Here is a 20343-nt window from a genome sequence, read left to right as displayed (position 1 = left end):
CCTTGCCATAAGCATCTCTCACACACTCTGGTCAACATTATGCAAGAACTAATCTCACTACTTCTATGTTTTCTCTTTCATACCACTTTCTCTAAAGCTAAAGTGCCTCAACTACCCAGTATCAAACTCTTATAACCACAGTTCTTGATATAGCATTCTAGTTACAGTGTAGTTAGTTACACGTTTCCTGGTGCAACCAGGATTATTTGGTGATTGAATTTGTCTCCCAAACCTTCTGTCCCTCTAAGCAGAGGTTAGTCCAGTCCATTGAAGTAGAGGGTCTTTGGTGTGGTGATGATCTAAGACAATCATACACAAGTGTGGCCTGTAAACAGTTAAAGGGCAACTGCCAATTTGCCAAGTTCAAATGATACTTCACAGCTGCAGAACTCCTCAAAATGGGAATTCTCTAGTAGCCACTGCACATTGATCTCACTGCTTTAAACAAAGCAAAACCTGGGGTGTGCAAGTGCAAAATGGAAGCTCTGAATAAAATAAACCCAGTACCATTCAACAACACCCTCTTTATTCAAAAATAGATATCTATGAGACATTTCAGAATATACTGCTGCCAAAATGGCAGCCTATACTTCTAAATTAATTCCTAGATCAATTCATATACAGATTTAAGCTTTTTTTTTTTTTTTTTAAGAGACACTTTGGGGAAACTGTTGGAGGAAGCTGTACCCAGTTCACCAGGCATCCTTTGCCTTCCCCCACTCAATAAAAACCACAAGACTATTTAAATTAAGCAAAATAAAGTAAAACACACACATTTTTTGGAAAAATCAAAGCATTTCAATTTAAAAAACAAACATACAACTTTCTCACAGAAAATCCGCCCAAAATAGCAGTTTGAGATGCCAACACTCATTTGTCTACATAATTTCTAGGATAGTTTTGCTTCATTTCTGTCCTGTAATGGTTATGCAGTCAATCACTGGTCAAGAACAGTTACTGTTTAAATAAAATACAGCCTGGGGTTAACTCCACTGAGCTGGGACAGGATAGAAATGCATCTTTTGGTTTGTGTTTAAGAGTTTGGGGTTCTCTTTTGTTTTTTGGCAAAAGCAGAGAGAGTGTACAACACTTTATGGTCCAAACAAACACTCAGATAAAGGGCTCTCCAATCATGTCAATTCATGGAAGAGTGCAGTTCTGCCCCCAGGAATTCTCCTCTACAACAAGGGGAAAAACAGACTCCACATCTGGGCAGTAAGGAGGCAAGAATAAAGGGCCAAAATGAAGTGCATGAACTTTTCACAAACTAAATGACCGGAAATGCTAGTTTATTCAGTTTCACTGAACGCTGAATTAGCCATTAAATTCTCTGTAAAATAAGTTAATGAGCACACAGAACAAGCTTCATATTTCTATAGGTTTCCTCTCAGGTCTTTGAAAAGAGCAGCTTAAGACCACAGTGAGGCACAAACAAAGCACGTCACTCTGCCTTACGGGTTTCAACCTCTGTATTACAGAACCTATAATATTATCCGATTAAGTGTTTCCAACAGCTTGTGAAGTCTTAGGTCTGGTCTACACTGCCACGTTACAGCGCTGCAACTTTCCTGCTCAGGGGTGAGACAAAACACACCCCAGAGCGCTGCAAGTTTCAGCGCGATAGCGTGGCAGTGTAGACAGCGCACCGGCGCTGGGAGCTATTCCCCTTGCGGAGGCGGGTTTTTTATAGCCCCGGGTGAGCTCTCTCCCAGCACTGGTGCCGCGACTACCCAGCTGCCGCAGCACTTTAACGTTGCTAGTGATGACATGCCCTTAGCAAGAAGTATTTAAATTAAAACAAAATGGCCAGAGTGGAATGGTCTGCAATGAGCAGGCAGGCCTGCTTGCTAAAACTAATACACAAATTTAAACCTAACTATATCCATGGTAGTTATACCATTAGCTAGCATGACAATGGAATTAGACTTAGTATTTTTTAAATTTGTTTTTCGATTTTTACTGGAAAAAATCGACTCAATGTGTGATACGAAATTACATACATCCTCCCAATATATACATGCACATGTATATTGATGTATGGCATACAGGATGTGTGTATACATATACATACAGGTCTGTATAGCGTATCAACATATAGAAATAAAATATTTATACCACATTTGACTTCAGTCCATCAAATAAATTCACTTATTTAACCTAAAGGAGACAAAATTCATAGAACAAGATTTTCAATATAGCCATTCTCAAGTTCACAAAGAAAGTTACACAGTACCTATCTGAGATATCACTAGTTTTATTCCACCAATCCAACCTCTTGGCTAGTTAAACTTCTGTAGATTTACGCTTATATAATACAGAGGGAAAATGTGGTATAAATATAATACAAGGGAGTTAGAATAAAATTCACTTCTACTCATGTCTAATAACCAGTTCTGCATTGCTCAGCAGAGTGTAAGTTATGAAGTTATCCCTAAGTCACAAAAACAAGCTGTTAATTTCTATTGCCCAAAGTGCGAGTCTCAGTGTATATACATATGCACCATACCAAATAGGAACCACCTTGAGGTCATTCCTACAACAGTAACCACAACTACAGATTTAACAAAAGGTTAACTGTACGGTTGCTCTTTGGACATGCCCCCTGATCCCAGTATGGTACAGTACACACATGCATACGCCCCCATAAAGCACACTAGCCGCTCTACTGCTTATAGATTTGAACATCAGAAACCCAACTAACACAGACAAAACAGATTCAGAAATAATCAGACACTTTTAGAGAGAAAAAACACAACATTTCTTTGAAAACTTTCAAGATATATGTACATGATTCTTACGACTTCTGTGGGAGTAACAAGTGCTAAGAGCAAACGGAAACTAATCTGAGTACAGAAAAGGTGAGAAAAGTTTCTTTTCAAAATATATATGGACTCTATACCCACTCCCTTCAGAACATGGACATACACACTCTCCATCTTCCCCTCAACGTGAGACACTGTACACAGAGAGTGCGCATGTGCAGCTGGTAGGCTGAAAGTAGGGTCTGTAGGTTCATTCCTATGGTAGATCATTGGAAGACTGTATTTCCAGTCAACACAAGACTTTTCTTACTTCTGCTGGTACTAAGGGGAATTAGTAAATACGGGCACCATTAGTCCTAGTCAGTTGAAAACAGATCACCAGCAGATGGCAAAGGTGCCAAGCCTCCTGTAACGTTGGGCAGCAGGGAGAGATCTGGAAGGCTCTGGATGTGAGATTTCAACTCCTTGCGGACCTGGGTTACCCGAGCAAGCTTCTGTTTATACTCCTGAGGGGAAGAGAAGGGAATAAGATTAGAAACAGATTTTTATTTTTTTTTAAACACGTGATCAGTGTGTATGATGATAGTTTTCTAGGATGGGTTTCCTGAAGATTGATTACTAACTCTGAGAATAATAATTACAGTGTTGTTGTAACCATGGTCAGTCCCAGGATATGAGAGAGACAAGGTCGGTGAGAGAAAAGGAGTACTTGTGGCACCTTAGAGACTAACCAATTTGAGCATAAGCTTTCGTGAGCTACAGCTCACTTCATCAGATGCATACTGTGGAAACTGCAGAAGACATATACACAGAGACCATGAAACAATACCTCCTCCCACCCCACTCTCCTGCTAGTAATAGCTTATCTAAAGGGATCACTCTCCTTACAATGTGTATGATAATCAAGTTGGGCCATTTCCAGCACAAATCCAGGTTCTCACCCTCCGCCCGCCCGCCCCCCCCCCCCCAATCTCACTCTCCTACTGGTAATAGCCCATCCAAAGTGACCACTCTCCTTACAATGTGTATGAAAATCAAGGTGGGCCATTTCCAGCACAAATCCAGGTTCTCACCCCCCCCGCCCCAAAAAAAAACCTCACACACACTCACTCTCCTGCTGGCAATAGCTCATCCAAACTGACCACTCTCCTTACAATGTGCATGATAATCAAGGTGGGCCATTTCCAGCATAAATCCAAGTTTAACCAGAACGTCTGAGGGGGGAGGGGGCTAGGAAAAAACAAGGGGAAATAGGCTACCTTGCATAACGACTTAGCCACTCCCAGTGGAGTCACTAAGGTCAGTGAGACAATCACTAGATTTATGGATTACCAGGGGCGGCTCGACCAATTTTGCTGCCCCACCCAAGCAGTCGCTGTCGAATCGCTGCTGCCGCCGAATTGCCGCTCCGCCCGGAAGAGCGGCGGAGCTGCAGCCGAATGGCCGCCCTGCTCTGAATGCCGCCCCAGGCTCCTGCCCGGAAAGCTGGTGCTTGGAGCTGGCCCTGTGGGTTACTACAAAAATCTGTAACAGATTAACCCCCTTTTTGTCCTATGACTGCAGAGGTGTTAACAGGCCGCTCTACCTTGAATGGTCCCTTAGAATACAGTGCTAGCTACTTATGCTAAACAATCTGTTCCCACTTGTATTTAGCTGTGATGCTCAGAGGACCTTTTGCCAGACCCAAAGAGCTCTGTGTGGCTCAAAAGCTGGTCTCTCTCACCAACCTTATCTCAACAATAATTACAAAGTCTAGTAGTTCCCCATCACCTGGGTCCATGTTCCCAGCATGTGACTGGCAGGAATGCCACATGCTTTAGCATTCCAGAGCCATTCATTCTCCTCCTCCTGTTGAGGTGCGGGGTAGAGTCCCCTAGTGCCTCTGTCAATTATGTCACAGAGTTAGAGTTTAAGGCCAGAAGACACAATTATATCTTCTAATCTGACCTCCTGCACATCAGAGGCCACCACCACCACCCTAAACCCAACCACGGAAAGGAGACCCACAGGAGACTAGACTATTGCGTGTCACAGGTGGAGAACAGGAGGACCTGAGGTGCACCAGTGCTCGAGGACCCTGCAATGGCAGGGAAATTATTTCTCACTGACAACTAATAGGGTTCTCATCAGCTGCTACAGATGTCACCACAGAAGACACTTTCTTCAAACTTCATCTAAAAATTCAAACTGAGAATCTGGATTTCCCTTCAGATTTTTATCCTTTCCCCTGATTGGCCAAACAGACCTGGTTGGTTTTGGGGCTTCCACAAGGCTCAAGACCTTATGAAAATTTCCTACATTTGCCTCCTATACTGACACAGCAGTTCCTGCTCCATCTAGCCTTGTGTGCGCGTTTGCCATCTTTCTGGAAGACAGAGGCAGTACAGGGGTTCAGCCACACTAGAGTGCAGTCATGAAGTAACAGACCCCCTAGGCCTGTGACTGCTATTACTGGTAAGAGGGGTAATAAGCTCCCAAATAGAAATTATGGCTCTGAAATTTTACCATCTGCTGCATGATTTTTATGTGCAAGTCTGGTCCAGTTACCTTTTTAACATGCTGTAGTAGGATGGTAGGTTTACAGAAAGCATGTCCCTCCTCAGGTACAACTGAAGGGATTAAAATTAACAACTAGTTATTTGCTGAAGGTCAATAGTGTCTCCTCCTAGAGGTAAATGAGATCAATCCCTACAAAGCATATTATATATGCATGTGAGAGGCAAGCCCATCACTTCCCAGCGCACAATACTACGATAGTCTTTACTCCACATACATTTAAAGAATGACATTATGAACAATCTATGGAGATACTCCCTTGTGAACTATAAAAATAGCCAAGGATAAAGAGAAATCATTACTACTAGCCAGTCTGTTATTAGTTGGCTAATATGTTATGGATAAGTGCTGATTATTAACCATAACAGCTGTAGCATTATATTATATAAGCAGTGACTCAATTATGCACATAATCACAAAATGTGAGTGAAAATCAGAGGGTCAGAGACTGAAACCACCAGCATAGTCTGTTAACTTCAGAAATGTGCAAAAGCAACAGAAGAAAGGCTGTATGTAGAAGGAACAGATACTGAAGAGAGAATCTGAAAAGATTCCTTCCAAGAGCTAGGAAGCCAGGACTGTTAACTCAGAAGCCCAGTAAGTGAATATTTTAGAGCTCCAAGGGAAGTCATCCTTGAATTCCACAGCCTGAAGATGACCTGAAATAAGGCCAACTCTTCATTGTGGGAAGTCTCGGGGGTGGTGGGGAGAAGAAAGGGTTGGTCAGAAGCCCAAAAGCCCAGGAAACCACCTATCATCATGCATCACATTATCCTGTCTAGTAATGACTTTTAGATACTGTCAAAAGCAGACTAACACGTTCACACCCAAATACAAGTAAACTATCCAATTCAAAAGCTCAGTTAAGATTTAACACATTAACTTTGTAACATGATTCCCATCACAGCACTTTGCCTACATACAATAGGTTAACAGCATTAAGATATCTAATAGTCCAATATGATAAATACTAAATCATTTCATTGAGATCCATCCCCATAGAATGTTGTACTTTTAAACCGTATTGAAGTGTCTCTCTACCCAACTGCTTATCCTGTATTTTTCAAGTCATCTCTGAAATGTGGTATAAATCTATGAGAAACAATGTGACTGAGTTAAAAAACCTCAGAATGCCAAACGGGTTTCCATATAGTCAACTGCAATACTAATTTACTTCTGACTTCTTGTTTAATTAGTAGTAAGAGTAGAACTGTTTACTACAGAATCCTCTCTTTGAAGAGCAAGACAAACTGGGCATTTAATGGTGAATCAGCCTTCTGAAGAGTTTACAACTTTATAAGGACTAAATGGGGAACTGGATTCAGATTAATGATGGAAAACTCTCCCCACCTTCCCCAAATATCAAAGTAAAGCAAAATATTTCCCACTGACCATGAATGATGGGTTTACATTCTTATCGGTTTATTGCTTTGTACTGGAATAGTGAGAACAGAACTGATTGCAATAATGCAAAATATTCCTACACTTGAAGTGGGTGTATAAATGTATACTGTAAATTTCCAGTAGACACACAAATATGGATTTCCTTTAACACCCTATTTCAAATCTATGCAGATTCACCAGGCTAAGGCAGTAACAGATCATCATATCAAACGTCTACATGTACACACACAGGATAATAGATTGGAAGGATGGAATTCAAATGAGGCTCTGGTGGCTCATAAACTGTTTGTGTGCTGCTTAAGAAGCTAAAGAACCACAGAGGCCAGGAGGAAATGCACTTTTCAATTTATGGGGGGCGGAGGGGTTGGTGGGAGGCAAAGGACAGAAATAAGAATGCGTCCAACATCCCCAACTGTCAGTTTTTGAGAAATGCTTCTGCAATCCCAGGACTTATTATGCCATCCAGATGTACTGGCGAACACCAAGGACCTTTCAGTTACCTCCTGAGCTACTTCTTGTTCTCAAAGCCCTGGTCTACACTGGGGGGGGGAAGGAGGGAAATCGATTTAAGTTACACGACTTCAGCTAGGTGAACAACATAGCTGAAGTCAATGTACTTAAATCAACTTAATGTGGGGTCTCCACCGCGGTGAGTCGACTGCGGCCGCACCCCCGTCGACTCTGCCTGTACCTCTCGCGGCGCTGGGGTACAGGAGCTGACGGGAGAGCACTCGGGGGGGTCAATTTATCGCATCTAGACTTTGATCCGGCGGGCAGTGAAGACATAGCCTTAGGGTGTGTCTAAACCACCCACAGAAATGAGCCTCCCAGCCCAGGTCAACAGATCTGGGCTAGTGGGGCTCACGTTAGCACTCTAAAAAATAGCTGTGTGGACAGCACTTTGGAGTTGTGGCTCAGGCTCTGAAGCCCACCTTCTCTCGAGGCTTCAGAGCCCAAGCTGCCGCTTCCAAGTCCTGTCTACACAGACTTGGTTAGCAGGGCTCGCACTCTAAAGGCTATCAGTTCAGGCTGGGAGGCTCACTGACACTGGCTGTGCGCATAGTCTATGTGAAAACAAGAGCAGTTCACAGGGAAAACAAGAGACCCTGCAAGAATGCCAAGGGGGAAAGGTGCTGAAGGACTTTAGAACCATGGCCTAGGAATCCGCACAGAATCATAAGCAGCCAAGGAAGCTGAGAAATTGATCCACTGAAGACCCTGTACTGAACTAGTGCCCTGAACTAGGCCAGAATGTGAGCAGCTACAATTGGTGGCCAAGGCTGTTAGAAAGAGCAGAGAGATTGGGAAGGAAGGAGGTGGAGAAAGTGGACAATGTGGGGAAGGGACTTCATATGGGGAAAGTGAGGCAAAAGAGTGGGAGGGGAGGGGGGACACTGAACGCATAACAACAGAGTTAAGAGAAAAATGAGAACATGGTATGAAGTTAAAGGCATTAAATAAGAGAATAAGAGATGGGAACAAAAAGTGAAAGAGGCAACAAAGCTCTAAGGATAGATTTATCAATATATTCATGGTTCTAGATGTGATTGCATTTCTCCGGTAGAATACGAAAACCAACACAGAAGAAAGGTAGTTGTAGCGCAACCAAAAAAAAGAGTTCTCCTCCCATCTCCTCCTTAAGTCCCAGCAAATACAATCCCAAAAGAAACTCCAAGGTTTACTGTATATTTAGTCCTGGGGGAATTCTGAGCCAAAAAATTATAAGTTCTGCACACAATATTATAAAATTCTTCAAATTTTGTCAAACAGTATATAATCATGCCAGTTTCAATTATTTTGGTAATTTATTTCAAAATACCCATCAGCAAGTATGTCTGTAATACAGACACACAAAAACACTCCCCAGGAGTAGAGTGTATGACAACTCAGTTCCTATCTCTATACCACCCCCCCCCCAGCCCAACTGGGGGGCCAGACACTCCCACCTGCTATCCCCCAGAGGCTACCCTCCAGTCCCAGACACTCACACCCCTTTCCCCCTAGAGTCCAGCCATGGCTCCACATATCCCAGACACTCACATCCCCTACCCCCCGAAGCCAGGGATACAGAGGGAGACATTGCCTGATGCTGAGTGCCAGGTTGCATAGAGTTTCTTGCACACCGCCACCTCCTTCCTTCAGGGCATGCTGGGAACTGCAGCTGCTGGGAACCCTCCAATTCCCTCCCTCTCTTCCCCTCCACTCCCCAGCCTTGTCTTCTATTTGTGAGCTGGGCTCTACTGGGTCCAGTGGCCCCTCGTGTCAGCCAATAGCTCTTCAGCCCATTTCTGTAGGGGGAGGGGAAGGAAATTCTGTGTGCACATTAATTTCTGCAAAACTCTGCATTGCACAGTGGCACAGAATTCCTCCAGGAGTATATGTTGTACCATCCACCCAGAGTTACGACAAGCTGAGTGCTGTGCTCTGCTTAAGCATGACAAGTTAATTGTTAACATGCAGTAAGAAGAGGATAGAGCATAAGTTCTCATATACCTAGAATACAGACAGCAAAGGGGCTTATTGAACTGTATCTGCTCACAGATAGAAGGTGGATACTGCTGCATCTACAGATGGCTTTCTGCAAAGAAGCTGCAGTCTTAAAGTTGTAGTACATGAATCAGCCAGACAATGACGGATGCCAAGCTAGAAAAGAGGGAGGAAAAGGCTGCGCTCTCTCAAGAATGCAGAGGTCCACCAACACAGACAGGGGAGGGCAACGAGAAAACTTGCCACACACTCAACAGGCAGGAAAGAAATAAAAATGGGCAAGAAGCTAGCAAAACCGAACGGTATGATTATACAGAGGGGCTGCAAATTCCATGTGAGGACCAAGGGATGAAGTTAACTACTTGTAAGAAATGAAGACGTGTGCATGCAAGATGGAACTAAATCCAAGCGTGCAAACTACTTTTGCCCAGTTGGGAAGAGCATAGCCCCTCCCCAGTCTTTCAGATGCAGGACTAAGCAAGAGGGAACAGGAAGAACATGCCTTAATATTAATGAGAGAGATAAAAAAACCTTATTCCAATTAACTGAAAACCAAAACAATCTCATTTCTCCCTTCCCAGAAAGATTCTCAGGCCTGTAAATCTTTGGAATGCCTGAAGTCTTATGACAGCATACTTCCACATTAATAGCACATTTTGCAAACATTTTTGTGGGTATGTGCATCTGTCCTGTATGTTGGTGCTGCAGACAAGTGTGCACACTGAGACAGAGATAGAGTTTCTTCTAAGGGCTGAAGGGCTATTTGTTCCCAAATATATGGTACACAGCTTCAAACATTTAACTACATGATGGGGAACATTATTCTTAAGTTTATCCTTATTTGTAGGTGTGCACTATTTTGAGATATCCCTCCAACACCCAGACACATGGGGCAAGTGTTCCTATCTGAAAAGGAACTGGATTTTGAACACATATCAATGGCAAAATAATTCAGGTCACCCCAACCACCACATCTGTACAATCTGTAGAACATTCTTTGTCTGGGGGCTACAGGGAGTGTGATCTACCCCCAAACCAATATTACTGCACCTCAGAGCCCTAGCCATGGAGCAGAACCCCACTGTATTGGGCACTGGACAGACAGAAAACGGTTCCTACCCTGAAGAACTTACAAAGAGGGCTCAGAAACCAATCACAGCCATGAGAAAGAGACACTGAGCCAGAGCAGGTTGAGAAAGAGACCCAGGTATCCAAAAGCTTTGCTAGATGATTGAAGCGAAAGAAGGTGCCTCAGGATGCCAGGCAAAACATTGTGCTGTGTATCAAATCCCTCCAGTTAAAGAGCCACCACCCAATTTGGTTGCTGACTGCACTACAGAGACTGTATTACCTACTTTCTACTGAACAGCCACGCTCTGTTCTGGTGCCAAGGAGACAGTGCGCGGATGCAGAAAATGGCAACAAGGGAGAAGAAAGATTGGAAACCACTGTTGGAGCAGGAAGAGCTAGCAGGGTTGAAGCAACTGACAGGTACAACAGAAGAACAGACCACACCAGCCTTGAAGCTAGGGTCTCAAGAGAGTATGTAAATACTTCACGGCAAGGATGGTGCTCAGTCAGGGCAGAGTGATCCCTTTAACCCTAGTTAAAAGACCCCTTAGCGTAGGTCTACATTGCAGGTGGGAACCCGCACCCGAGCACAGACAGATGCTAGTTCTGCTTGAGCTAGCACACCTCAAACAGCAGTGTGAACATCGCAGCAAGCGCAGCCAGCCAAGTTCAGACAGAGGGAGTCGCACAGGCTTGCACTGCACCACCCACTCTGCTCTTTTTAACACACTGGCTTAAGAAGAGCTAGCATGAGTCTGTTTACCCAAGATGGGAGGCATGCTCCCAGCTGCAGTGTAAACATACCCTCAATATCTACCCCAAGCGCAATATTAAAGTTAAGGCTCCTGAAGCTGGCTACACTGCCTGCTCCAGTCAGTGGCTGGAATGCTCAGTCCTACTTCAAACAGGATGTCACGCAGGAAAATGTCACCCCAAGTCACATTAGCCTGGACTACAGGGCACACTGTGTGTATACTGACAGACTTCCAAACCCGGTCCTTGGCAATACTGGATCATTAACAAGCCTTAAAAATAAAATCTATTAAAAACAGTGATTAACTTCAAATAAAATGTCCAAACTGTGCTTGAAAAAAGTTAAATAAACAAAAAGGAGAATGTTCCATTTGGAGAGACACCAGAGATTCAGAGACCTCAGCATGCAGAAGAGAAAGAGGAGCCAAGAGGGACTGTTTTCTCCCTTCAGAGATGAGCATAAGCAGTGGCAACAAACCCTCCTAAGGATAGTGGTGTTAGCTATTCTGAATGCAACCGCACAGGCAACTTGCTGTGGAGAACTCTGGAAAAAGCTTTTAAGAAGAATATGATAGTCTTCGATTAGCCCCCATGCTGAGGCATGGTTTGAAAATACAGCCTGAAGGTTACTGCCTAAAGTCCTTCTATCCCAAAACCCCCACAACTCTTGAAATGTGCTTAAAAAGAAGCTGCTAACTTTCTGTGGTCCCGATCTACACTCTTTGCACACAGCCGACTGCCACTGCTGCATAGGATGGGTTCATTAAGACTGACAGCATTTGGATGTTATTTGCCTTTTATGGTCAAAGTAATGAGAACTGACTCAATATTTGCTGTAGCTGGGCTTTGAGGATGAGGCTGGAAAAAACTGGCGGCGTGTATCGTGAGTGCCCTTCCTAATCAATGTTCACTTTCAGAATAAAAAGTTAGAATTCTAACTCAGTGGCAAAGCAAGTCCAGAATCACACTTTAACACCATTAAACAGTGTGATCTGACAGGAAAATTAAAAGAAAACGTTTGACCATTAAACTGACAAGACAGGAAAGTCAGAGCTATAGCACAGGGAATTGCAAACTTTTTTATAGTTTGAACTTCACTTTAGTATAGAGATTACACTGGCAACTTCTGACCCAATTTATAGTCATAGGAGATCCCTGTATGCAATTACAACAATTGCTTAGCTGTTACCACTCAAAGATCTTGCAGCCATTGTGGAGAGTTCTCTGAAAACATCCACTCAATGTTCAGTGGCAGTCACAAAACCGAACAGGATGCTGGGAATCATTAAGAAAGGGAGAGATAATAAGACAGAAAATATCATATTGCCGCTATATACATGATACGCCCAGATCTTGAATACTGCCCACAGACGTGGTCGCCCCATCTCAAAAAAAGATATTAGAATTGGAAAAGGTTCAGAAAAGGGCAACAAAAATGACTAGGGGTATGGAACAGCTGCCATATGAGGAGAGATCAATAAGACTGGACTTTTCAGCTTGGAAAAGGGGGGATATAGAGGTCTATAAAATCATGACTGGTGTGGAGAAAGTAGATAAGGAAGTGTTATTTACTCCTTCTCGTAACACAAGAACTAGGGGCTATCAAATGAAATTAATAGGCAGCAGATTTAAAAACAAACAAAGGAAGTATTTCTTCACACAACACACAGTCAACCTGTGGAACTCCTTGCCAGAGGATGTTGTGAAGGCCAAGATGATAACAGGGTTCAAAAGAGAATTGGATAAATTCATGGAGAATAGGTCTGTCAATGGCTAGTAGCCAGGATGGACAGGAACAGTGTTCTTAGCCTCTGTTTGCCAGAAGCTGGGAATGAGCGACAGGGGATGGATCACTTGTTCTGTTCATTCCCACTGGGACACCTGGCATTGGCCACTGTCAGAAGACAGGATACTGGGCTAGATAGACCTTCGGTCTGAGCCAGTATGACTGTTCTTATGCTTACACTACAAAACATTGTTTATTTTAGCTTTACCATAATTTAGTAGGTGAATTGGAGAAGGAGCTATATCTCTTCAGATACTCATTTCAAGCACCTCTGTTGTAGCATGTCATATGTAAAAACACCCTCTGCTTGACACTGCTGATTAAAGGACATATATTACACACAGTGATGGAAGATAAAGTGGAAAGTTTCAGCATTAAAAAGGGATCTGCACGTTTAAATGGCACTGACCCTTCAGTTTGTGTTGAATGCCTGAAATAAGAGGGATAATTAAATAAAAGAAAAAAAGTTCTAAGATTCCCCCCTCCCACCACCAGTTTGTTTAGCTTCTCTTAAGTCACACCAGATGGGCCAGAATTCAACGTTCTGTATCATCACAGCTCCCACTAACCCGCACCAGGGTTAATTCTCTTAAAATAAACCTTTGAAAGACCCTTTTTAAGTTGCCCTGTTATGCGTAACTTAACTAGGCTTTCATATGCAGGAAATAAGAACAGTGGGTAATTTTTATCTTCATTATGTGTGCTACAGTGCAAGAATGAACTGAGGACAGTTGCAGTCTGAACTGTGAATATCGTCTGTTTTGTTAGTTAACAAATCAGATCCTTGGAAATTTACATTAAAAATTACGTTTTTATTACTGTATAAAGGGAAGTAGAAGGGCTCACTCAGAATTTCTAAAACATGCACCATTGGCTCAAGAGTAATTATTTTAAAATCATGGAACTTGTATAAATAGCTTAATATTTAGAGTTTAAATAGTTTGGCATAAGCTTGTTAGGTTTACATTTTAACAGGGATTAAAATCATGTAAATATGCATCAGGGATACTCAAAATGTGCAGTACTTACAAAGCAATCCAATCAATCATTCCTTGGCTATTCTAGCTTGCCGCTCAAGTTTGTGTTTAAACAAGCTTTTAGAAAGTGGACTCATTAAAATGTAAGTCACAATGTGACAGTTGGAGACATTGTTCCTGTAGAAAAAAGCCAATGAAGTTTTGTTGAAAAACAGTTACTGCAACTGATCAATAGCTATTTAAACAGCATATATTTATTAGCTAAACCCTCCGCTTAATGTTTCTACAGCTTTTCAAAAAGTCAAAACATATTGAAGTATATGACCATAAGATTTTCCATGAGCAGCCTGTTATTATTCATTAGTGTGGATTAATAGGTACAGCTGCTAGATGGGTAACTACTGGACTCCACATTTTTAGCATATACCCTTTTATTACTATTTGTATTACAAAGAACACCTCCTAGGGCTTAATCCTGGCTATTCTGTGCTTAACATGAACCTCGTTCAGGATAACTTCACTGCCACTTAACCAGCCGAGGATCATCCCTTTGGATACAGGATGGAGCAGGTCCTCAAGGAATCAATTCTGAAGCACTTAGGAGGAGAGGAAAGTGATCAGGAACAGTCAGCATGGATTCACCAAGGGCAAGTCATGCCTCACTAATCTAATTGCATTCTATGATGAGATAACTGGCTCTGTGGATGAAGGGAAAGCAGTGGACGTGTTGTTCCTTGACTTTAGCAAAGCTTTGAACACGGTCTCCCACAGTATTCTTGCCAGCAAGTTAAAGAAGTATGGGCTGGATGAATGGACTATAAGGTGGAGAGAAAGGTGGCTAGATTGTCGAGCTCAACGGGTAGCGATCAATGGCTCCATGTCTAGTTGGCAGCCGGTATCAAGTGGAGTGCCCCAAGGGTCGGTCCTGGGGCCCGTTTTGTTCAATATCTTCATAGATGATCCGGAAGGTGGTGTGGATTGCACCCTCAGCAAGTTTGCAGATGACACTAAACTGGGAGGAGTGGTAGATACACTGGAGGGTAGAGATAGGATACAGAGGGACCTAGACAAATTGGAGGATTGGGCCAAAAGAAATCTGATGAGGTTCAACAAGGACAAGTGCAGAGTCCTGCACTTAGGACGGAAGAATCCAATGCACCGCTACAAACTAGGGACCGAATGGCTCGGCAGCAGTTCTGCAGAGAAGGACCTAGGGGTTACAGTGGACGAGAAGTTGGATATGAGTCAATGTGCCCTTGTTGCCAAGAAGGCCAATGGCATTTTGGGATGTATAAGTAGGGGCACTGCCAGCAGATCAAGGGACGTGATCGTTCCCCTCTATTCAACATTGGTGAGGCCTCATCTGGAGTACTGTGTCCAGTTTTGGGCCCCACACTACAAGAAGGATGTGAAAAAATTGGAAAGAGTCCAGCGGAGGGCAACAAAAATGATTAGGGGACTGGAACACATGACTTATGAGGAGACGCTGAGGGAACTGGGGATGTTTAGTCTTCGGAAGAAAAGAATGAGGGGGGATTTGATAGTTGCTTTCAACTACCTGAAAGGGGGTTCCAAAGAGGATGGCTCTAGACTGTTCTCAGTGGTAGCAGATGACAGAACAAGGAATAATGGTCTCAAGTTGCAGTGGGAGAGATTTAGGTTGGATATTAGGAAAAACTTTTTCACTATGAGGGTGATGAAACACTGGAATGCTTTACCTAGGGAGGTGGTGGAATCTCCTTCCCTAGAAGTTTTTAAGGTCAGGCTTGGCAAAGCCCTGGCTGGGATGATTTAGTCGGGGATCGGCCCTGCTTTGAGCAGGGGGTTGGACTAAATGACCTACTGAGGTCCCTTCCAACCCTGATACTTTATGATTCTATGGTACAGCATTCATTCCCCTTTGAAATCCAACCATTTAACTGTTCCCTGCTTTTAAAACAGCTAAAGATTTTCCAATTTTGAGGTGTTTGGTATTACCACTGTCTTCCCTTTCCTCTGCCCACAATCCCACCTACCCCCACATCCTCAGTTATCCTGTCTGTAGTTTTTAAAAATTGTATTTATTCCCATTCTGTATAGCACCCCTATTGTTTTATAAACATGTCATTTCCCCCACACTTTCGTGCGGTCCTTGTTCAACAGTGAGCAATATCAGCATGCCAAATAAAATTACTAACAGTCAAACAACGTTCGGGGAAGAGTTCCCCACATCAGCTGTAACACCCGACTTACTACAAAGATGACTGTGAGAGAGCCTGGCTGCATGCAAAAGAGACAACTTAGCCTAATAAGGAAACATCTCAACCCCAGGAATGAAAAGGTTACTTGGTCCCAATAAAGGAGGCCCACACGCATGTGTACAAATCAAGCCGGAAAAGAACAAGAAACTAAATATTTAGTGTGCATAATTTATATTTAATTTTCATCCAAACTCAGCTAAGCAGTAGGTGAGAAGTTAGATACACTTAGGGCCTGATCCAGAGACCAGAGTAACTTGAAAGACACCCATTAACTTCAGGGGGCTTGAATCAAGCCCTAAAAGTTCTCTCCCTTGAAAAGAAGCTCCTCTGTAGTTGCTACAAATAAAAAAGTTTAGAGGTGACCTTTCCCACCTTGGGGTCCTATTTCTGATCTCAAGGCTCCAAAGATCTCATGGAGCAGAGGGGGCATGCAGACTCAGTGTAAAGAAGGAACAGAGTACTCTCAGCTAAGTTGTGGGTGAGGTCTGACACCAAGTTAACATTTGACTAGATTATAGGTTATTTTGAGCATTTCTTTAAAAAGGCCATGAAGTTTCCCCCATGCAGAAAGGTAGACAATATAGCAGAGAGGGAACCAGCCTCCATCTGTCAGATTCTGTGCTCTTCAGTGCAACAGAAGAATTCATCTTAATAAAACAAAAACACAACACACAGACACACACCAAAAATTCTAGAGTCACACAGCAAAGCTGTGTCTCAAGTGGGTTCTCTCATATCCCACAGGTTTCTGAACAGAACAAGCATTTCTGAATATCTGTTCTCTACAGTCTAATCTGGGGAGAGCAGACAGAACCAAGAAACCAGTTTCCCCTCTCTCATTTCACAGCAGCAAGAAAGCAACAAACTTGACTTTGCAGACAAGTTTCTCTCAAAGGAACAACGCACTACTCAGAACCTGAAGGGTAATGATAGCTCCTTTCAGAGCTAAAGCTTATATTTGGTAGATCAGGTCTGCTGGCAGGTTGGCTTTTTCCTCTCCCACTCTTTAAATAAGGAGATACAGTTCCTTCTTTCCCTCACCTTCAATTTACTAAGCATGTTGTTTCTGCTTTTGGCAGCATTTCATGCTCCACAAACTACTCCTCCTGCTCACCTTTTACTACGATGCCAGGTTAAGAAGAACACAAGCACACTTCCAGTCATACAGTCACCTTTGTTCAAATATTTTATTGATTTTCATTGCCAGGTGGAAGTGTAGCAATGCATGCATCTCTCTGAAAAATACAGCAACATTACATGGAAATAATTTCATGATCTCTAGATAAGTTTTTTTTATTACTATTTCACTTAACATTTATATTGCAGGAGTGCCTAGAAGTGCCAATCAGGCCAGGGTCCCACTGTGCTGAACACTGTATAAGCAGCACATAGGTCATGGCTTACGTGTGCTCTGTGGTACAACAGGACCAAACTCTGCTGCAAACATTATTTTATTCCCCGCCACCTCCAATAGCTCATAGTTGGAAATACTCACTGATGTACAGTTAGTCAATGATTGATTTCTTCACTGCATTCTCCAGACAGCCCAGTTCTATGGCAGCAATTACTACATTATCTCGGCGGTCCAGCTCAGAGACTTGTTACTCCACTCAGTGTGTGCCAGAGACGGAGAGAACTTGTAGTCTGCTTCAGTGGTTCACCTAGTGCTCTAGTCACTAGGCAGCCTAGCTATCTGTGCCTACACACTTCTTGGATCCGAACAGGACTCCAGTTCTTGCTCTACAGAACCATGCTCTTCTCTACGGTGAAGAGAGTAACCCAAATAATTCCCCATTGTGGCGAAAGTGGCAGCTACAGGCAAGTTCATGCAGGGCATGGATAGCTTGGGAAAATGGCAAATTCCATGGCCACACAATCACAGAGTCCATGGAACATTAAGTGAGATGACGGGGGCAGTTCACACCTCTGAACTATTCTTTGAGGCTCTTGGCAGACTCAGACAGCTATTGGTTTATACTCAGGTCACATCGTCAAAAGTTATCTTCACAACTGTAAGGTCACAAAACTTTTAATTGAAAGTAGAGATAATGGATCTCAAATGTTCAGCAACAGGTGAATTCTGCAGAAAAATTTCTTGATTGCAGAATCATGGAATATATAGGGGCCTGGATATAAGCAGCAACATAACTTGTCCCAAAGAGCATACCAAAAACAAACAAAAAACCCCAAAAGCATACGGAGATGACAAATGGGGGGAAAAGAAGGAACAGTCCATAGTATTGACTTTATAAATCAAAGTTACAGCCGTGAACACAAATTCCTCCCTCCCCCAGGTTAGACTAACTCTTCTTGCAGAAGAGTCATTCTGCCGTTTTGTTCCACCTTGTCCTGATCTACTGCAGATATCACATATACTTGAGGTATCCATTCTTCCATAGGATCGGAGATATTCTGGTAGTACTTTCACTTATGTGGCTCCATCTATTCAGCTACCTTCATTTTACAATCATCTGGCAACTTGAACATGGAGGCTGTCTCCTCCCTTGAATATCTTCCCTATAGTCCTCAGTGTCCAGTTTTATACAGTATAACTGATTTGCTGTTTCCCCCTTAGATAGCTATTGTCATTTATTTCAACAGGCACAGTGTGCACTTTGCTTCACAATAGCTAGCCTCTTACATTTAACTTTGCAGGTTCTGGCACAGTTTTTATTCTCAATGTGCTTTTATTTGATCAGCATTTCGGTGGGATCTTAGGTGGTCAAAAAAGTGTCAGTACCAAAAGATAAGGAACTTAGATTTGAGTCACCTATTCATCAGCAATAGGAAGCCACCTTCTCCGAGAAGAATGTTTATACATGCTAAGGTATTGAAATACTGATCTTTGCGTCCGTTACTTAATTTAATAGATTTTACTGCCTGAAGGGACCATTACAATACTGTAACCTGACCTCCTGCATAAAACAGACCATAGAATTTCACCCCGTAATTCCTGCATCAAGCCCATAAGTTCTGGTTGAGCTAGAGCATATCTTTTCAGAAAGGAATCCACAACTCCAGGTAATGGCAAACCCACCTCATCCCTTGGTAAATTGTTCCAATGCTACCCTCAAATATTTGAGCATAATTTCCAGTTCGCATTTGTATAGCTTCAGCTTCTAGCCAATGGATCTTGTTAAACCTTTCTTAAATTAAAAAGACTCTTCTACTATCAGACATCTTCTTCCCATGTACATACAGACTGTGATCAAGTCACCTCTTATTCTTTGGTAAACTACACAGATTTAAGAAACACTCACTCACTGTAAAGCGAAGCGGGTGAGGTAATAGCTTTTATTGGACCAATTTCTGTTGGCAGGTTTCTCAGACCATGAATCTTTTTTGTAGCTCCATGAAGCATTTCCAACATTCTTTTGGAAGCATTGACAACGGAACTAATGGTCTCACCAATGCTGAAGACGAAGTAATACCACCTCCCTACTCCTATTTAATATTCGCGTTTACACCTCCAAGAACCTCACTAACTCTCTTCACTGAAGCACTGCACTCAGAGCTACTATTCAGCTGGTTATGCAACCATGACCCCCAACTCCTTTTCACAGTTACTGTTTAAGAGACAGTCCCACAGCATGTGGGGCCTACATTCTCTTCCCCTAGATGTCTGACCCTGATGTCTTTTCTCTCAGATTCAACATCCAGTACCACCTTTCCCCTCAAACCATCAGTTTGTGGGTTTCTTAGTACTATAGCAGCCTTTGAATTCACTCATGCAAATCTTTGCCACTGCTCACTCATGAATTGTAGTTCACTTGTCCAACCTCATCTTTTCTAATATATCCTGCCTTAATGAAAGGATTGTGTGTGACTGAGGACGGTAAGAGCTTTTGGCACCCTGGACTTTTCAAAATCTCTTGAGTAATAGCCTACTATGAGTAAATACTCCCACTCAGCCTAAATGTTTGTTTGTAGAATTTGCCATGGTTGATGAAAGGCAGTAGTATTGGACTATTTAAATTAAATAAGAACTCCAGTGTTTAGACAGAAAAGTTCCCTTCTCAGACATGGGGCTTAGCTATTTTTATTACTATCTCAGAGAAAGAGTTACTTGTGTGTGCAACCCCAGTACCTTGAAGGTCCACAATGATTTACAATTTTTCATCAGACACTGGCACTTCATGACTCGACAGAATGAAATCCTGGTTCATATTACCAACAAAGAGCCTACTTTCTCTCCTCTCAGTCACTTTGACCAGAAAAGTGAATGAAGTAAACATTTCAAAACAGAACTTCGCTTCTAAATGCATCTCAGCTGAAAGCCAGGTTTGTTTTTGTAAACACATACAGCT

The 20343-nt window shown here is 42.7% G+C and overlaps 1 protein-coding gene across 3 annotated transcripts in view; it reads right to left on the bottom strand.

Annotated features, from left to right (window-relative positions):
• Positions 1–504: 504 nt before the first annotated feature.
• RPRD1B (regulation of nuclear pre-mRNA domain containing 1B) overlaps positions 505–20343 on the bottom strand; it is a 46654-nt gene continuing 26815 nt past the window's right edge. The window contains exons 7-8 of one of the 3 annotated variants that reach the window (XM_073309961.1): positions 5310–5371; positions 3157–3268 (exon numbers count right to left, since the gene is read on the bottom strand). In XM_073309961.1, coding sequence (XP_073166062.1) covers positions 3241–3268; positions 5310–5371 — 90 coding nt within the window. In that variant the 3' untranslated portion in view covers positions 3157–3240. Of the gene's footprint in view, positions 3269–5309; positions 5372–17050; positions 17272–20343 lie in introns of those variants that run through there. The other 2 variants (XM_073309960.1, XM_073309962.1) reach the window with 2 other exon arrangements.

The sequence above is a fragment of the Lepidochelys kempii genome, chromosome 13, assembly GCF_965140265.1.
Source record: "Lepidochelys kempii isolate rLepKem1 chromosome 13, rLepKem1.hap2, whole genome shotgun sequence".
Classification (NCBI taxonomy): Eukaryota; Metazoa; Chordata; order Testudines; family Cheloniidae; genus Lepidochelys; species Lepidochelys kempii.
Note: the sequence above shows the minus strand (reverse complement) of the source record. Positions and strands in the feature narration are given on the sequence as shown.